Source organism: Tachypleus tridentatus, chromosome 9, assembly GCF_004210375.1.
Source record: "Tachypleus tridentatus isolate NWPU-2018 chromosome 9, ASM421037v1, whole genome shotgun sequence".
Taxonomy (NCBI): Eukaryota; Metazoa; Arthropoda; class Merostomata; order Xiphosura; family Limulidae; genus Tachypleus; species Tachypleus tridentatus.
Genome location: NC_134833.1, coordinates 50,855,576 through 50,876,449, shown reverse-complemented (window position 1 = coordinate 50,876,449; position 20,874 = coordinate 50,855,576). Strand labels below are relative to the sequence as shown.

General features: G+C 31.5%; 1 protein-coding gene across 2 annotated transcripts in view; it reads right to left on the bottom strand.

Annotated features, from left to right (window-relative positions):
• Positions 1–485: 485 nt before the first annotated feature.
• Ctu1 (Cytosolic thiouridylase subunit 1) overlaps positions 486–20,874 on the bottom strand; it is a 41,909-nt gene continuing 21,520 nt past the window's right edge. Inside the window, exons 6-15 of one of the 2 annotated variants that reach the window (XM_076454281.1) lie at positions 19,399–19,476; positions 16,412–16,453; positions 15,853–15,902; positions 15,190–15,254; positions 12,878–12,943; positions 10,885–10,943; positions 6,016–6,075; positions 5,705–5,792; positions 3,574–3,610; positions 486–2,615 (exon numbers count right to left, since the gene is read on the bottom strand). In XM_076454281.1, coding sequence (XP_076310396.1) covers positions 2,568–2,615; positions 3,574–3,610; positions 5,705–5,792; positions 6,016–6,075; positions 10,885–10,943; positions 12,878–12,943; positions 15,190–15,254; positions 15,853–15,902; positions 16,412–16,453; positions 19,399–19,476 — 593 coding nt within the window. In that variant the 3' untranslated portion in view covers positions 486–2,567. Of the gene's footprint in view, positions 2,616–3,019; positions 3,199–3,573; positions 3,611–5,704; positions 5,793–6,015; positions 6,076–10,884; positions 10,944–12,877; positions 12,944–15,189; positions 15,255–15,852; positions 15,903–16,411; positions 16,454–19,398; positions 19,477–20,874 lie in introns of those variants that run through there. The other variant, XM_076454282.1, reaches the window with a different exon arrangement.

Sequence of the window (20,874 nt, the reverse complement as noted above, 5' to 3'; positions counted from 1 at the left end):
AACCTTTTATTAAATTGCTTTAACATCTAATAAATAAACAATTTTTATAATTTTTTAAAATAATTGTTTCTTTTGAATTTCACGCAAAGCTACACGCGGTCTATCTGCTATAGCTGTCCCTAATTTAACAGTGTAAGACGAAAGGGAAGGCAGCTTGTCATCACCACCCACCGCCAACTCTTTAACCAACAGCAATTGAAATTGACCGTCACTTATAACGCTCCCATGGCTGAAAAGGCATGTTTGGTGTGATGGGGATTCGAACCCACAATCCTCAGATTACGAGTCGAGCGCCCTAACCACCTAGTCATAGGCGAGCCGACTTTAAAGAAAATTTAATATTGTTTTATTATATGACATTAAAACGATTTATCAAATACCCTATCTTGAAACAACTGCACGAATGAATACCCGATTTTATAAAATTTGGTCATAAAATATTAACTCGTGTCTGAGACGCTTAAATAAAAGACGCAAAATAAAAATTTTAAATAAAATTTTTTATTGGTTTAGTAACTACGATTCCTGAGAAATCGAAGATAAGATAGCACTGTAAGAGGAATTTGTTCAGTAACTACAATGAGTTTACTTTCTGAATTACATCTTAAGCCTAAAGTCAAATACAGAACGAATAATTAATAAATGTGATTCAAGACACTTCCAAACGAGACCTAGTTTGTATGTAAAGCATAGAGTTCATCTTACAAGAATAAAGTGATAATAAAACACATAAATTGGTAGGCTTGTCATAAGTAAAAAGTTGTACAAAATCATATATAAAAAGAACATTTCGAGCTATACATCAGACCCATACTAAGTTTCCACAACTAAAATGTTATTAAATATGAATATATTTTCTTTACAAAGCGATAATTTTATTTTCGTGTTAAATAGTTTGTGTGATTTACCCACACTTCTCTGACCTCATAATTTAAAAGTATACATTTCCTTTCCATATTTTGTCAAATAAAATCCTTACGATTAACACAGTACATTTTTGCCAAAATGTCTATCATAGTCTGTATCAGAATTACTTTTTATTTCTCCATTTCTCTTTTAGAATATTCACTCAAAAATTCTCTCTCTCTTTCTTCCAGCTGGTTCTTTTTCTCATTACAGTCTTTTGTCTTATCATTTGACCTACTATGTATAATAATGGAAAAATATAATTTTACTTTGTAAAACACATACTAAAAATACAAGCAGCTTCCATCAAAAAATTTAAAATACTTTTTTTCGAATCTGAAAAAGTAGTTATTTAGATATTATGTTGTTACTTTTCCTTCTATTCACTGTTATCAAAGTTGGAAGTATGATTCATTGACCTTCAACCAGACAGATGGATGAATCTTTACACTTAATATTGCAGTGGTTTAAAACATCATTATTTGTTCAAATATACTTAGTAGTTTCTCAGTATATTACATTAACAATGTACATATAGACAAATGGAATAAACCACTCAAGATTGTCTGGATGAAACCCACTAAGAATTAATTCTATTTTAAATATATATATATATATAAAAAAACTGTTCAATTTCTAAGCTTCCAAAAGTATTAAAGATTTAATAAGACAAATACATTAAATTGTAAATAAGAGACTGTTACTGTTAAAAGATAGAGTATTTTAGCTTCTGACTCCACATGTATGCACTATTACATAGTAAATGACATCATAGTTAAGTTTGGCAAGATTATCTACAGTCTAGTTATCAAAAAGTAACACTTCTTAATTAGAACCTTCCACCAAAAATGTCTTCCTTCATCACCTCAAGTAGAGAAATACGAGATATGCTCAGACTTGTTGATTCTATTAAAGTTCTTACATGTTCTTAGCTAATTGTGCAAACATAACACAGAGAAATGGTGAAACATTCAGAATTTTACAGCTAAACATATCAAGCTTTTAAACCTGCATATTCTACATTTTATCACAAATTACAGCTGATATACAGGAAAGTTTAACTTACATTAAGACTTTATCATCATCAGTAAATAACTAATCATTTTCATCTTATATGACATATCAAATGTGTCCCAATATTACTTCAAGTACAACTGTTTAATACTTATACCTTCCACTGATTTACAACAGAGAGAAATATAAAACTTTTAAATGTTTATGGCTTGGCTAGTAAATTAATAAAACTTATTGAATATAACAATAATAAATTTTAAGAGAATTGTTACAAATAAAACAAGTTTTAGATATTTTCTCTCTCACTATTTGTGCTTCCATGAACCTAGTAAGATATTTTTCAACTGACTATTTAATAATTTCTTTTAAAGATATTAAAGCACTTATGGATCCACGAAACATCATCACAAAGATGTTATGTGCTATGCATGTAACGCACACACAAAACTTTTAACACAGATAGAATGCTGGCCTACTCCAACAGTAAAGAAACGTCTTTTGAAAACTCTGTCTGAGTTAAATATTTCTAGTTTAAGAAAGAATGTTAATAATACACAAAATATCATGCAAATATACATGAAGAATTTCATTAAACTTGTACAGTTCACTGATGTTGTGAATGAAAGGTATTTTACATGAAAGAGCTTCTAGAAGCTTCCTTCCTCTTTACTTGTATCTTTCCAAAGAGATTCCACCTGCAATAATGAACCACTTGTAATTTACAATTATAAACACCCAGTTAACCAGTAATCTATTAAAACCAAATCAAATGACAGATTCACACTGATTATTATTAAACCTATATTTATTTATGTTTATCTACATATTTTTTATAGCTCTAAGGAAACAGTCTGAGAATCTTGTTCTTTTCATTTACCATTTTATATTTAAGATAAATTTTTTTATCTTTCTTTGAAAGAATTAAATGTTTACTTCTGTACACCAGCATGCTATTAGTGTCACATACTTGATCAACAAACAAAACAAATTCATATTTTTTTCAGTTCTCATGATCAACAGATCTAGATCATTGAGATACAAGATATTAATTAACAGTTGTACTGACAAATTCTTAAACATTTTAAAGCAACATGAAAGCATGGGATACAAACCTGTATCTTAAAGCAACTGCAATTCTCTCCATAACTGAATTATCAAAAAACAGGCTTATTTACTTGTTTAGAATTAAGAACAAAGCTACAAAATAGATTATCTGTGCTCTGCCGACCACGGGTATCAAAACCTGGTTTCTAGAAGTGTGAGCCCACAGACATATTGCTGTGCCAATGGGGAGTCAAAAGAACAGAATAAAAAAAACTAACATTTATGCAAACAAAAGTACATTATAATATTACACTTTCATTAAAATAAATAGTTTTCACATGAACATTTTTATATAAAATTACATTAAAGCTGCCAATACATTGAATTTCAATGCTACAATCCTCCAAATCAAATAAAAGTATTAGTCACTGCAAAGAGCACAAAATAGCAAGAAACACCCTTACAATGTAACACTCAATAAATCTGTCAAATACACCTAGTTATAATTTTATCTCTAATTTATACAAAGCATGATTATTTTTGCATAAGACACAGTTACAACTTTTCATCCATACAAATCTTCAACAACAAAATTTATCCAAAACTTACCCTTTTCTTTACTTTGCTGCTTTTTCCAATACCCAACCTGTAAGCCAATATTTCAAACGTTATTTACATAACACATTTTTCTGTTGTCTTACGAAGTATATCAGCGTGTCAACTGAATATAACCATCAAGTTATATAAGGTTTCACATATATTAATGTATTATAAACAAAAGGTCAAATGTATAATTGTAGGCAAAAACGGATTTTTGAAATTTTCAAATCAGATTGAACAAAAACTTCATGAAACAATTTTGTTTACAAATTAAAATCTCAAGTTTTCCAACAGAATTCTTTGTATAATGAGTTCATATCATAACCTTCTACAGAGTTGCATTAAAACCTTAATTAAACAACTTTATTATCTGTAGATCTCAATAAATTTATCAAAACATAGTTTATATCTTAGTTCAAATATCTTAATTTCTAAATATTATAAAAATCTCAATCTTCATTTTTTTCTCTCTTTCACACATGATGCATCTGTATCCTAAATTGTTCATTTCAGATTTTTAAGTTACATGTTTTGAATGTTCTACCAATTAGAAACAAACTATAGAAAGTTATAGGTCAGACTATAAACTTAAAACCTCCAATCTTCTTGCTTTATTGAGATATAAAAGAGTGTAAAACACCCACATGACTACCCCTGCCATGTCATTCTGTCTTACATTAACTCTCTTTGAAATTGCTATTAGATTATTTATAGCCCAGAAAAAGAGCAACATTTTCCACACAAGATTTGTTATACTGTTTTTTTGTTTTGAATTTTGCACAAAGCTACTTAAGTACCTGAGCTAGCCCTCCTTAATTTAGCAGTATAAGACTAGAGGGAAGGCAGCTCCTCATCACCACCTACTGCCAACTCTAATACTATTTTTTACCAACAAATAGTGGGATTGACCATCACATAATAACACTCCCACAGCTGAAAGAGCTTGTGTGTTTGGTGTGACAGGGATTCAAACCCGCAACCCTTGGATTACAAGTCGAGCATCTTAACCACATGGCCATGCCGGGCCTGTTTGTTTTGAAACCTATAAATAGGTATTTAATCTCACTTTCATTCTTTGCAGCTGTATTCTTCTGTTCTGAACAGCTAACAAATGTTTTTTAACCTATTTATAGTGCAAGTTAAAAGAAATGACCTTTAGATTACAGATAAATGTAAAAGGATATTTTTAATTAAACCAATATTTTGCTTTGTAACTTTTTCAGGGTTAATAAACATAACTATTTGATATTATCTATAGTAAAGTTAGAAAGCCAGTTAAATTACAGTAGTTTTAAAATATTCATTCTATTGCCTGACATATTTATTGTGTTTAAAATACACATATGAAAGGAACATTGAATTTTTGAAGAACCACAACAAGAAAAAAAAAGTGCTAAGAAAGTATGTTCTTGAGTACAAATTACAGAAATAGGTTCTAGTTTAAGTCCAAAATGACAATTTTATTTATTGTTGTATTACTTTAACAAATAACCCAGTGTGAAAATTAGAAACTTATTTGGTTAGAACATTGCTCACACTAAGTTCTATTGTAGTTAATTGTATACCATGTTACTAAATAGGGGCTAAAGGGTATTGGAAAGTAAGAAAATTAAAATCAAGTAGGTATCAACAGTTAGATAACTGATGCTGTTTCAATAAAACATTATAAATGTCTGGTACAACTTGCAGTCATTACTGAAAAAAAAATCATTGTTGATGCTTTCAATTACAGTTAGTGTAAGGAGAGAGAAAATATAGTTAAAAACTTTTAACATTTATTTGGTAGGTTTTAGAGGATATGAAAATAAAATATAAAACATGAAAAAAGTTATTTTTATTCTCATCATACAAATTAACTTTCACTCAGACTGACTCAGGAAAGGCTTAAAAAATTCAGACATATCTTTAGAAGAAATACTTTATCAAGAACCTGCTTTTCTTGTACATAACAGACTGTGTTCTCTAAAAGCTAGCCATATTTCATGAAGATATATTTGTTATATTATACACCCACAACTTTGTAATCCAAACTTTCTAAATTGTATTCTACAAAACTACTAAATTAAGATGCTTTTAGTTTAAGTGAAATTCTTAATAAAACTCTGATAATAATTCATGTTTGAAATATTTTGAGTCTTACTTAGGTAATCCTTTGTTTAACCCTTCCAGCATCACACATGCTTTACAAACTTCCTGACTGGAAATATACCCACACTGACTACATAGTCCTGTGGAAAAGAAAAAGTATTGGATGTAGTGATAATTTAAACACTGACGACAAAAGATCTGAACTCTGACAGCAAAAACTTGTTCCAGGGATATAACAGTGAACCTGATAGTGTAAAAATAAATATTTCTTGCAACTAGAAACTAAGACTGCAAAACATTCTTTGAAGAACAATGTTAACATAAACAATCACTACTTTATTTTCAGTATGTCTGACATCTCACCTTGGGTGGGCAGCTTGATTCCATCCTTGACAGACATACATTCTCCTGAATGAATTATATCTAAAACAGTAAAAAAAATATTCATTAATATCTTAACATGATTTTGAAAGTTATCAAAAGTCCATGTTTTATGTGAATTCATATAGTTACCTAGCCATATAGGAAAAACATTTTAATGCAAACAATGTACATTTTATTAGTTGACACAAAATCAATGAAAGATTACAAAAATTTTCGATATATTTTGACAGGCATGAACATTAAATGATTGGAGATTGTACACTTTGTTACAACAAGGATCTACAAATTCATCTCTCCTATATATATAGATTTATACCAACAGGAGCTATCATAAACTCTCAAATGATATACAATAAAGAAGTAAACTTCATGTACATGTTATCATAAGAATCTATCAATCCATCTTTATTATACATAGGTTTTTGCAAGATGTCTGAAAAAATATTCTAACTACATAAAATGAGTTGTATTCTTGTTTATTATACCAGTTATTAAATCCATTCACAAAGTTAAATTTGGAAAAAAAACAAAAAAAACTGTATAAATATTACATGGTTTTATTGTTAATAATTAATAACTTTAATAGCTTTTCATAACTGAAAGTACAAAGAAAATTGTTCTGTATTTTAATAAGTAAAATTATTTCATGAGAATACATTTAGTATATATTTATTAGGTTGTCCAGAAATAAATGTCAGAATTCTCATGATGACATTTAGAAGCTAAATGTTGGGTAACTTATCATTTGTTGGTTGGTTTAATCCAATGTTTGTCGCCTACAAGATGTTTTACTTGCTTGCTATTTCAACTCTACTCAGAGTACGTTTTGCAACTCTCAAGGAAGCAAGCATAAGAAGGACTTTCATCTAATTTTCCTCTACGACTTCAAACTTCAACGAAAAGCTAGTGAAACTATGCAGAACATCAATCAGGCATTTGGCCATGGATCTGTTACTGAATATTCAGTTCAGCATTGGTTCCAAAGGTTTCAACACAGAGATGAAAGTCTTGAAGACCACGAAGGTGGTGGAAGGAAGCCATCCTCAGATGAAAACATATTAAGAGAAACATTGAAACAGACCCTAGTACAACAGTATGTGAGCTTGTAGAAAAGTCAGGCACAAGCAAATCAAGAATTGCCAACCACCTGAGCATGATTAAAAAGACAAAAAAGTTGGATAAGTGGATTCCACAAAGCTGACTGAAGAACAAAATTGGCAATAGAAGACCTGTCAAGGGTGATGGCTCCAAAAATTGAACAAATGGGGAATCAAGGTTCTGCCTCATCCACCTTCTTCCTAGACCTTTCCCCTACAGATTTCAGAAGGGCTGCAAAAGAATCGTTCAGGGAGTTTGTTGACCACAAAAACTCTGATTAACCACTAAACAAAATGAGCAGGTGCTTAGGGCACCAAGGGAAGGGGTACACCACAGAGTTTTTCCCCTAGCTATCAAGTCCTTAAATCTTTCACTGCCACACTCAACTTCAGTCGAATTTTTTGTAATAGTCCTTATCTGCTGTGTTTGACTTTACTCTGGATTGTTAAAAAAATGTTTTCTTTGACTCAGCGAGTGACTAAAGTTTCAAGAAACTACTAAACTATGTATTGGAAGTAAGAAGTCATTGATCTGCAAAGATTACTGTAAAGAGCAGTACAAAATGTTGATAAAACTTCAGTTAAAAGATGATTTTATGTTATGATGCCTGACATTGAAAATGAAATATTTTTCTCAATCATTCCTTCTGTATTGGATATTTATAAGAAATTATATGCAGTGGAACTCTTTTGTTTTACCTTGTACTGCTTTATTCAATTACATCTACAAAAAAAAATAAGAGTATAATACCACAGAAACATAAGCCAAATGAAATGGTGATAGAGGTGTACAGAGACGTGGCTAGATTTATGTATTTTTTGGCTTCTGTTTTTGTACATTATATTTGGGTCATCGTCTTGTTTGTTTTAGTTTTACTTGCATTATTTGTGTATGTTTTGTAATATTTTTATAAGTATGTTCCTCACTGAAGCTTTTCTAAGCCATAAGTTCAAACAACTTGGTGTAAAGAAACCTTTGTGTGTAAGTACATGTTTTGAAATTTATCACACCAAGAAAGAAATTTAGAAAGGAATACCACTGTAGCAATGCCACCATTCATAGATTACATGTAACTGATAAGAGTATTTGGGTATGTATGTATTCCCTTGTGATTACGTAATAATATAAACAGATCTGAAGCTGAGATTTACTTAGGGGATAAAAACAAGGGTGCCCAATCTTAAATTAGTCATAAACAGCCAACAAAATTTTATCAAATATTTCACTTTTAGACCCAAAAATGGAGATCACAATTATATTCTTTTTACTTCTTCCTTGATCCTATCCTGATGTTATAATGCCCCGACCCAGCCCGCCCCTCTGGTGATATTTTTTATGAGATAGACAAACAATCAGAGACAGCAACACAAAGACAACGACGACAAACTTTGAGATGTAATTCAACTGTCTTGCAACTATAAATTCAGATCAGTATATGTTCTATTACATTTCTAAAAAGCTGGGAAAACAATTGACTGATTGGAGCAGCCTAAAGTCGATAATTCGACCTTTTAAGTCAAATTGCATAAGACTTTGACATGTATGACAACATAATTCTTAACGTTGTTATGTATACACTATACTACTAGTAGTAGTATAGTACCGTGGTATCGTGGCCATACAAAGATTCTGTAGAAAACTGACAAATCAACAAAATCAATTTAGGACCGTCTTAAAAGGTGCATGAATTGAACAAGTTCATGTGAGCAAGGCTAGCACTGAGTACTAGACATAACGTCAGTGGCCTCAGTCGCAATGTATTAGCAGTAGGCCTAACGCTAGTGTTGTTATCTGAGAACTGAGTACCAATAACATTAGGCCTAAATACTGTAACTAGTTTAGTATAAGTACATTGGAAATGCTACTGTAGCCTGGAATAATGAAGTGGACAATTCCCAATTTAAGGCTGTCATATTGAATTTGCCTTCACATCCAGGCATGCAGATAAATTTTCAGACTGATGGGAGGCACATGCTATGGCAACAACAGCAGTTTTGAAGACTTTCTTTAAGATTTTGGAAACTTTAGTATGTCTAGTTGAAGACCAGTCACAAAAGGGAGACACTAGAAGAGAAGCAGACAACATTGCAAATAAGATGCAAGAGCTAGAATTTTTTTATGTTGATCATGTAGGATTAGATCTTGCAAAAGTTTCATAAAGCAAATCAAGTTCTGCAAAATGAGAATGTGAACTTAAAAACATGCACAGATGTACGGGTCATCAGCTGACCAACTACGCACGTTAAGAGATGACTTTGAAAGATTTGAAGTAATTGCAAAGATATTGATTACAATGCAGCTCAAACTAGCAAACGTGTCAGAAAGAAGATACTCAATGATGGAGATGCACAAGAAGTAGGTCTGGATGCCAGAGATAAATTTCATATCACCACCTTTTACATGATTGTTGACAAACTAAAAACCAAGATAAGAAGAGGAGGAGGAAAGGTGTACAAAAAAATAGCAAACAGATTTTTTTTCCTAAGTGATGAGCCAAATGATGTTACTTCATCTGCTAAAACTAAAAGGTACTTTCAGTGTTTCCAAAAGCTAATTGATGTTTACCCAGAGGACTTGGAGACTAATCTTTCTGCCAAGCTTCAGCAGTTTCACCCATACGTGCAACATAAGTTCAGTGCAATAAAAACTGTAAAAATCAGATTCAGTCATATTGAACTTTTTAAATAATTTCAGAAGACAAAATTGAGTGTGCATTTCCAAATATAGATATTGTATTGCATATATTTTTAACATTAATGGTTACAAATTGCACAGCTGAGCATTCAGTTTCTCAACTCAAGCATATTAAAAATCGCAACAGAACAACTATGCAACAAGACAGGCTGGATACCTTGCCTCTGCTAAGTATAGAAGCAGATTTGTTATGCCAAATTAGTTTTGAAGACTTGACCAAAGACTTTGCAATTAAAAAATCTAGAAGAAAACTCAAAATTTAAATAAATATTAAGGCATAAGTAAATAATTTGCTTACAGGGTTTTAAGTTCAAAGTGAGAAATTGTTAACATCAAAGTGAGAATTTTTTGAATTTTGTACTTATGAGTACATTTTTCATTTTTGTTAACATCAAAGTGTGAATCTCTGAACATCAAAGTGAGAATTGTTAACTCAGAGTGAAAACAAATATATGGTAAAAATAATTCTTTTTAATTATCATTAATCAAAGAACTGTTTCCCTCATCATTTCTAAATAAAAGGCCCCAGTCATCGTTTGATTTTGTTCCATGCCCTATCTGTTAAATAAATAAAATAAAGTTTTTATTTAATATAGTTGTAGGGTCTGACCTGGAAGAAAACTGAAGGGTTATAAATTTTCAAACTTTTATTTCACTTTCAGCACTAACTGAGTCTTAATGTCTTGTCAGTTAAGCAATGGAGGAGCTGAGGGGGAGCACCATTGTTGGGCTGTGCTTAGGGCATCATTTGCCCTTAATCCAGCCCTGTCTGTACAGCAGGGGAATAAACAGCATCGTTACACATTGGTAAAAGCGTGTTGAAGCAAATGGTGCTTATTTTGATTAAAGCATGTTTTACAACACTGGTTTATACTTTTCCAGACTTTGCAGTTTAAAAACAACATTTATTTCTGGACAACCTAATACTTTCAGAGCTAAAAACTTGTACTTACTAGCTACTTTATCCATGACTACCTTAACAAAACATACTTTGAAAAATTGTTCAAATATACTTGTTTCTATACATCACTTTCAATGTTACTTATACATACATACCCAGAATAGCACTGGGTCTGAGTGACTCTAAATCTTTCAAGTAAGCTCTGGCATGGCCCCTGTTGTGAGACATCAGTTTTATTTTAATAAATTTTCTCTCTATGTGTACAACTTATTTGATAGAAAATCCAATTATAGATTCAAATATAAATTACTGAAGAAAAACATATGCAGATTCACCACACTGTTTTTGTTAGTATAAAGTGGGCTTAATCAAAGCTTAATACAAACATCCTTTAAGTGCATTAATATGGAAGTATTCAAATATCTTTCATCAAAAGTTCTCAGTTTTAAAGTGTAAAACATATATATATACTCTTCAAAAAAAGAAATGCAAAAGGCAAAATATGAGACAAATTGTTAACAAGTTTATTCCGGGTAGTTCTGTATGACATGTGTGAAACTTTGCACATTCACTGCTGAACATCCAAAGTCTGCAAAGGCGAAGTCCACGCTCACTAGTTGAAGTTTAACGTCACTCAACGTCAATAACGACTATGCCCCCCATGAGCATCAATAACTGCTTGGCATCTCCTGCCCATGGAAGTGATGAGATGACGAATCACATCCTGTGGAATGGCTGTCCACACAACCTGCAAAGCTGCTGCAAGCTGAGGTAGAGTCTGAGGTTGAGGTTGTTGCCATAGCAGACGTCGGTCCAACTCGTCCCAAAGTTGTTCGATGGGGTTTAAATCTGGTGATCTGGAGGGCCAGGGAAGAACGTTGATGTTGTGGTGTCTCAAGAAGACAGTGGTGAGTCGGGCTATGTGAGGACAGGCGTTGTCATGTTGAAAAATGTTGTTGAAGTTCACCATGATGGGTTGCACATGGGGCCTAAGAATCTCGTAGACGGTTGCATACAGTCTGATCAGAAATCCTATGCAGCCCTGGTATGGTTGAGGCAGTAGACATCACAGTGGTGGTCCTATCCCGAATGTGACATAACTGGATGTTGCGATCTTGTGCGGGCGTGGTCACACGATGTCTGCCAGATTGTGGACAGTCATGAGTTGATCCATGTTGTTGGTGACGATTCCATAGCCTTGTGATGGTGCTTGGGTGGACATTCACAGCTTTGGCAACATCTGATCGAGATTCACCTGCTTCCCATGACCAATGGCATTGTTGCGTTGTGCTTCAGTCAGTCTTGGTGTAACTGTATTGCATGTAGGTGGCTTAACACTGAGCTATGGAAACCGAGAACCCATCACTTTTATAGGGATTTTGCACATGTTGCACTTACAGATCTCTCAAACAAATTTATTGGACATGCATGCGTTTTGGCGAAAAATCCGATGTTTTCCTCTGTTTTCAAAGTGCACAACTTTTATTGTCATTTTGGTCTGACAATCAGTGCCTTAACACGTGTAACATCACATACTTTGAGCTTGTAACGTTATTACATATATTTCTCTTTAAAATAACAAAAATATCCCTTTTGCATTTCTTGTTTTGAAGAGTATATATACACACACATGCACATACACCAAGCACGTGCTTATAGTAATTCACTATCAAACAAGTTTTACTTTGAACTACCCTCATGAATAACAAATAAACAAAGATACCACAATGTTTCTTGCATTTGCATTAAAGGTTCTAAAGGTAATGAATTATTATTTATTCATTAGAAGACTCAACCAGCATAAAGCAATGATATATAGTGAAATACACCACAGCTTTCCAATTGTGAAAATAGGGTATAAATATCTTAACCCTTTCAGTGCTGAATAACAACTTGTAATGTTTGGCATGGTGTTGAATATATATGTTTGATACTTCAACTAATTATGGTATCAGTACTAAAAGCATATCTTGGCAATAACCCAACAAAAGTCCCTGAAATATTCAATGATTGTACCCAATACTATATATGTTAAATTCAATACATAAGAATAACAGGAATAAAGGAAGGGCGCCTGCTGCTCTGAGCCTTCAAGTCGACTGCGGTCGTCAACTGCGCCAAAAGGATTAAAAACATTCATGTGATTACCTGTAGGCATTAGGAGAATAGATACACTCAGTTGAAAAGTAGTCTAGTTTCTTAAAGTACGCATACCTGTAATGATAGAGAACACAAGATAAGCTCAGTCTATATTTAAGAAAACAGTTCATTCATTAAAATAAATATGTAAAGTTCCAAAGCTACTGCTCTTATTTAATTAACATACATACAGAGTGGTTATCATCTGAGAAGCTTACACAGTATGAATATGTACATGCACTAAGCATTTAAAACACCAGGTACAAATGTTTAGAAACAGAAGCTTCACAGCTTATCATCATGTTCAAAAAGTTAACAGGCTGCTTAGAAGTTGAATTTAATAAACATTAATAAGAGAGAATGGACAGTAAAGTTTTTCACTGTACACTGATTTATAGATATGAAAGCTCACACTGGGAAGCAGCCAGACCCCCAAACATGCATTTTTAGGGAATTGTAAGCAGTTTTAGGGGTCAATCCTGCAGTTCATTGTAAAATGTACCTATAGGGGAGGTTATAAAACAAAAATCACTGAATTAAATAGCTAATGTTGCACAAGTTAAAGCAAACTAGAGATATCCAAATATCTTATTTTGTTGTGAACCCATATTTCATGAAAAACAGAAATCAAACCACTTCATTTTTTCTGATCAACTTAACTGATTTTTATTTCATATATGATCTTTATGCCTAAAGTACAACAGTAATTTGTCTTCCTTTAAAGGAGTGTCCTTTAATAATAATAATAAAAAATGAGAGAAAATCTTTGCATCACTATCAGTGTATTCTACTATTTTGTTTTCATATAGCATTTGTCAATAAAAAGCCAAATACTTTTGATGAAGAGGTGGAAAAGTTGTACAATTTACATTACCACTAACATTATAGAAACAAATATTTCATAGATATGCAAAAGCGGCTGGTATGGGTATAGAAAGCTCTTTGTAGTTGAGCAAACAACGTTTTGACCTTCTTCAGTCATTGTGATCTGAGATAAATGTCAAAAGTGAAACAGTGTAATTGCTGAGATTTGAAACACATTCAATAAAAGTGTGTGTGTAGAACTGGGAAGCGATAAATTTTAAATTATTCAACAAGCACAATGTGTGTGGGTCTTCTTTATTGTAATACCATTTACTTTTTAAAGGTTGGAAAGTTGATCATTACATATGCAGTAAAGATAAAGTTAGGAGCATTTTTTAATAAAGCCAATTCTTAAAAAAATCTTTTGGCAACTGGTTTGATGAATCACATTTCTATGAATGAAACTTTCAAACAATGCCACTGTTGTGACCTTTAGTTGGAATAATTTGTTTGATTTAGAAAGTGGTTCAGTTCAAAATGTGTACAGTGAACTCAAGATTGAAGTGAATGATGAATTCAGGCAATGAACCTCAACAATTTGATTGTCTCTCACAACAGTCACATAACATTATGTATGGATCATGTATTAGCCACAATGTCAATCACAATTTTTATTTTTCACTCATTCAAATGAAAAAGAAAAAGAGTATGTTTTTTCTTGTACGACAAATTTTTTAATAACTTGAACCATTTGAAATTTAATGAAGCTTCAGAGTACATTCTCTGTAGTCATTACAATTTTTAAGGTTAAACTCTTAACAATACTTCATAATGACACCATCAACACTTTACTGTATATATAATTGAAATCAGGCTGTGTGCTATAATAACTTGACCATGATTATGCGGGCTTGGTTTCATATGTAAAACTTAAAAAAGTAGCATTCTGATTGGAAAGAGCAGTCATCTTTGTGAGAGTTCAAATAATCACTATATATATATTTCAGGTTTTATAAATGAGCTTTTAAATATCAGTTCCATTACACTGATGCAAGAAAAGTCTGAATATTAGTTAAAGTGATGGCATTTTTATTAATGAAAGTGGACTTACTTTGAATACATGGGTATTCATAGTGACAATGTACGTATATGGCAGCTTACACATGACTGATGAATATTTGTAATAAGTTCTGCTTGGTTAAGAACACTTAGATCAGTTTATATGTAGTTAAACTTTTAATGGCTCTTTTAATGTTAAGGGGCCAAGTGAACTACCTCGCAGACACTTTTTATGGATTTGCTAGCAATTTGGGAGCCACTGGTTCCCAGGCCCCAGCTAATTTCAAACTATGGCTGACAAGTTACTTTTTGTAAAAATTAAATTAACTTCAACCATTTTTGAAGTGTTCTATTCAACTTAAGCAATTTAACTCTTTTCCATGGAGTCCCAGGATTAATATACTAGTCTAACTTAGCAATTTTCATAACACATTCCTTTCACAAAATATGTTACCTACATTACAATTTCTTTCTCATATGTATACTTGAAAGGCTTGGACCTTGGAATTGCTCCTTCAGTACCCTAATAAGAAACAAACCAATAAGCCTTACTATTAAAACAATGGAATATCAATACAAACATTCATACATATGTTTATATATGATGCACCAAAAGATGGCAACATAAGTATCTCATAATCCAAACATTATTAATACTACATTTTGCTACTGCAAGTCATTCTTTAGTTCCTGTTTATGACTGTATTAAGTAAATAATTTACTACAGTAACAAAATGAATGCTGTTCTGTAGACTTAAGAGAAAAACTTGGATAAATTAATATAAGAAATAAATTTACTTGTCTAAATGAAAGTTTCTGCATTGTTTATTTTGTGAAAGTCTAATTTCATTGTAACATGATCCTCACTAACTGTTAAAGGATGTTTGCTCAAAACATCACACAATATAAATTAGAAAAGTTTTAAGCTAGATGTGTACATTTATTCATTATCATCATTTATCCAAGTAACTAAATGACAAAGTTTGGTAACCAACAATTTAATTTAGGGCTTGAATGATCTGTATGGACTGAAGAAACTAACATAGTAACCAAACTCTTTGATTAAATTATTTCCTATAAAAACTGTTGTAATGTGAGACACTGATGTCTGATCAACTTACTGTGGTAATCAACGTGCAACGTTGAAGTCTTGCTATGTCTCCCCTGAGAACTGAAATAAAGATTTTCATCAACTTAAATGATAACTATTAATGGTTTAGTACAGACTAATATTTCTAACTTACAAGTGACACTGTTGACAATGGTTTCCTTTGTTTATAGACAATTATTTAATTATTTAAGAACTTTTGAAACTTTTTCACAAGGTGCTATATGATCTCATCTAAAAATAAAAAAAGCAGAAATGTGTTTTAATTGTAGGTATAAACTTGAGACTAAATTTGAATTATACATTCACATCATAGCATTGTGTAAGGTATATCCTTAAAAACATGGTTGGAAAAATATACAAAATGCATTTTCACTCATATTTGTACTTGAACTAAAAAATTTAGTTTCCTACCTTATGCTTTGCTGCTAGTGTTTAATAGCATTTTAAATTCAACTGAGTTAGCATAGCATAATTTCTAATTCTAATTAATAAATATTTTTCCTTCATAATAAATGATATGTTTAATCTGTTTGTACAAAACTTCTACATATTAAATGTCTCATACTTACTGTTCATTAATACAGTTTCAGCAATGTCATCAGCATTGTGACCTGAAAATGAAGACATGTATGCATATAATGTTAATACTCTTTGTTAACAGGTATTTGCACAAATGTATATTTATACTATGAAAATTATTACATAACCTGTTAAAATGTACTTAAGTAAGAAACTATATATTCAGATATTCATTCCAAATATCCATAAATATAGGATATTACCATGGTGGTCAAAAACAAAACAAATATGAAGATAGTGTCAGAAATGTAGGTGAAAGAAAATTTACCTGTACAACTTCTACCAGTATAACTACACTTAGCAGATACAACATATATATAGACACACACAAAAACTCAATATCTGTTAATAATTACTTCAACCTGAAAGAAGGAAAGAATGTATGGTAGTATTAAAAATACATCATACATACTATATCTAGTGCAAATGAGAAGTTTTGCCTAGTGCAAGGGCTCATCATGCTGGCAGGAATATAACATACACAATACCAGTTGAGATATTATTTATATTAGGAAACCACTTGAAAACAATTATGTTTTGAAGTGAATTAACCTGGTGAACTGTAATTTCATTTATGCTACAACACTTCAGAATTAAGGCAAAGATTTTTTTAACACCCAAAGCATCATCATGAGAAGACTGCTAGACATTGCAATTCAGGAGCTAACTAGTTATCATGTTTTACTTAACACATTTTCTCTATTAATCTAAATTACAACAGCTATACACAAAATTCATTATTTTTAATGTTCTATTTATTTTCATCTCTGCAATTTGCACCAGTATCATAATTATAAATAAATTTATTAATGATCTGTAATAATAAGAATTTTTAAAAATATATAACATAAGGGGTGTTTTGAAACAAGAAATTTTAGTAACTAAAAAAAAAAATATTTGATGAATTTAGATACAAGGTGGTCAAGACAATAAGTAGTTTAATATAAACTTGAATAATATCTCTACATGACCTATTTAATTAATATTTTCATCATTAGTTGCCAGCCAAACAAGTGAATTTAAGCTAGTGTAGTATGTGACCACATTTTAAAAGCATATTTTTTTTACATATATATGAAGTATTAGTATCTTTTTATGGAAATGAGTTACAAACTACAAATATTTGAGATATGGAAAATATTTGCTTATTGACAGCCAAGTTTTATAACATGCAATCTTAAAGCTTACACTTTGTCAAATGTACACTCTTTACTTTAGTAGTTTCTTACCAAACTGTTTGTGAATCAACAAATTAAAGCAGATACAAATACTAATGAAAAATGCCACAAGCACAACCATGTTTGTTTGTATTTCACTTTATTATACATTATGAATTGTCTTTGCTTCACTATTACAATACAGATGTTAATGAACTTGACCAACTGAACATATCCATCAGCTATATAGTTTGATTACTAAAACAATTAGTGTATAGTTGATATAAATATATTATTTGAAAAAATTCATATTATACATTACAGACCTCTTTTTACACAGAAAAAGATAGGTTACATATCTCTTCCAAAGAAAAAAACCACAGAAATATGCAAACACATTGACTTTTTTTACCATACATGAGCACTCAAACTTCAATGTGAAAGGAAAATAATAGGGGGCATTATTACTGTAAGTAAAACTATAGGAATGTCTTAGCTCTCATTGGAGCAATGAGAGAAATAGATTTTATCAGTTTTTCCTGAAACAAGTTTTTAATACTGATTTTAATGTTAGAATAAACTGTAAGGACATTATTAAAAAATTAACATATACTGTATACAATATATAAAGAAAACCCCATTTGTCAATAGTAAGGCTTATGCTATATACCAGTTTTCTATATAAGCCTCACACTGAGATGTTAGGCCTATTTGGGCAACTTGAATCAGATGGCAAGGTTTATCATGAGACAAACTTACTGTCACAGTTCACTCAGTTATTATTAAAAGAAAACAATGTTTAACACTCATTACTTTCAAACTCATACTTTCCCTAATGAAAGCTCTGTATGATTATTAAACATATTTTCTTGTAACTTTTGTATGTAAACAGATCTTGCTGAATATAGTTACTTTTGTAACCTTTGCCAACTACTATTACATATTGAAAGTAGTTCCTAACTTGATAGGAATCAATATACTACTGCGACTAAGGGTGAGAAAAGTGAAAACACTTATTATTTGTCTTGCACATGCACACACTCATTAAAATTGAGACCTTATTCCAATAAAATAACATAAATCAACATAATATAGACAAATTTAAACATTTGATGATTTTCATATTAAAATAAACAAACAAAAAACAACTCTTGAACTCAAACATAAGATTAAAATATATCTGAAAGAAAGGTTTAAAAATGTATTTGTTGTTCTCTCATTTTAATATCTTTAACAGCAACTCACTCTCTTCTTAACTCTTCTCAATTTTAATAGTGTTTTCTCTCTTAAGAAATGATAGGTGACTAAACTCTTAGTTACTGAAACCAGGTAGCAACAAACAATTACACAGGTAAGGAGGCCATTTTGCAAAAAACTGTTGTTCAGTTAATGAAGTTAAACTTTTACACAGTTAACAAGATCAGGTAGCAACAACTTCTTACTCAGTTTACAAATAAAATCTTCACCACTTCTGTCTAAATTTTTTTTTATTTTAAGAGATTAATTTATCCTGAACTACATCAATTATATAACTGAAGTAATGTATACAAAACATAAGTGGTTATTTGATCAGTTATCATTTCATTCCAATATGTTATCCACAAAAATACAAAACCTAGACAGATTACTTTAACATAATTTACTTACGAAAAGTGAAGAAATGAAACATGCATATTTTTTAAGCTTACATTGAAAAACAAATTTTTATATTTAAAATTTGCCCATACATGTAGTAATTAAAAAAATAATAAAAATTTGTACCAATTTATTTAGAATATACATGTCAGAAATTCAACTGCCTAAACATTTACACAGCCCACCTGTGACAATTTTGTTAACTCCAAGTAGCATAGCACCTCGATCCAGGGCTTGTCTTCTAAATACACCACAAAATGTACCTGCAAGAATAAAATCACTTTTACATACTGTTTTAAGATACTGTTGTCTTGTCTGCTACAGTTGGACCTAGGTATTACTTGCAGCACACTACTTGCTTTGAAGCAATTACCTTATATACCAGAAGTGGTATGCAAGGCATGCCTGTTATTTATCAAATATCCCATGTTATGGAATAAAGCTCAAATTTCAAATTTTAGCAAATGCACTACACTTTATTAAAATGTGTCATATTTTGATTGATTATTCAATTGAATTGTAATGGATTTTAGCTTGCCTGCTTGACCCATCCACCCCTTTCCCATTCTTATCAAGTTTGGTTTGGAGTACTTTTTTGGATCATTGGTACTTTACTCAAAAATCAGAACAAGCTAAAAGAAGAGTTAGTCACACCCACTGTGTACTCTTAACTTGAAGACCAATGCACTTTTTGCATTGTCTATTACTCACTATAACTCAGAGGAATATGATAAAATCTTTCTACACACAGGTGAGTAAAATCTACATATTCCACTATCCAGGGGCATAGATCCTGGGGGATGGGGGATACATACCCCCTTCATTTTAGGTGGGGGTATTGTGCATACAATCACCCCTCTACAGTTTGGTCTGTTGAATTGTTTTATTGCATCACAGGCCTACAAATTGTGTGATTTTCTTGTGATTCTCGTCTTCTTACCAATCGAATTACATGATTAGGCATAGATGTAGGCTTTTTCAGTAGCTAAAATGAATATCTTTAATATAGGCATGCTTCTAAGCTTTTCGATCTAAGTGATAGTTCCTTAGTATCAGTCAGTAGGCCTAAGTATACATGCAAGGCTTGCAAGCACTATCACAGAATTGATTAATTGATTGATTTAGTGTTTTATGGTACAAAGCAGCTAGGCTATCTGTGCCAAAATGTCCGGTAAAAATAAATTAAATGTAGTAAAATACATAAAAGAAAATGAAGGTAAAACAAAACATCACTGAAAAACAGAAAAAGCATAAAACCAATGTTGACACCTAATCTACAATGTTAAGAGAGAAAGCAGAGTAAGAGAAATTGTAAAGGACTGTCTCTAGCAAAATGGTAATGATCATAATCCACCAGGAAGACTAACAGGTAGGTACAAGAACCACCGTCAGTCACCTGAAGTTGGCCTTTCCAGTCCTGGTTCTGGGTTATGTGTCATAACAGCCATTATCAAAAGGTAAAATAATAAAAGTTATAAAAGACATATAGCAAAATCGTAATAATAATTAGCCAAATGTCTGGTAAAACAATGATGTTCAGTGATGGCATTTATCTTTATACTGAAAAGTGTGACACTCAATACACAGCCTTGAGGGACTCCAAGTTCCTGTACAAAAGAACGGGGAAAGTGTCGAACCCACACGAACTTGGAATCTCCTGT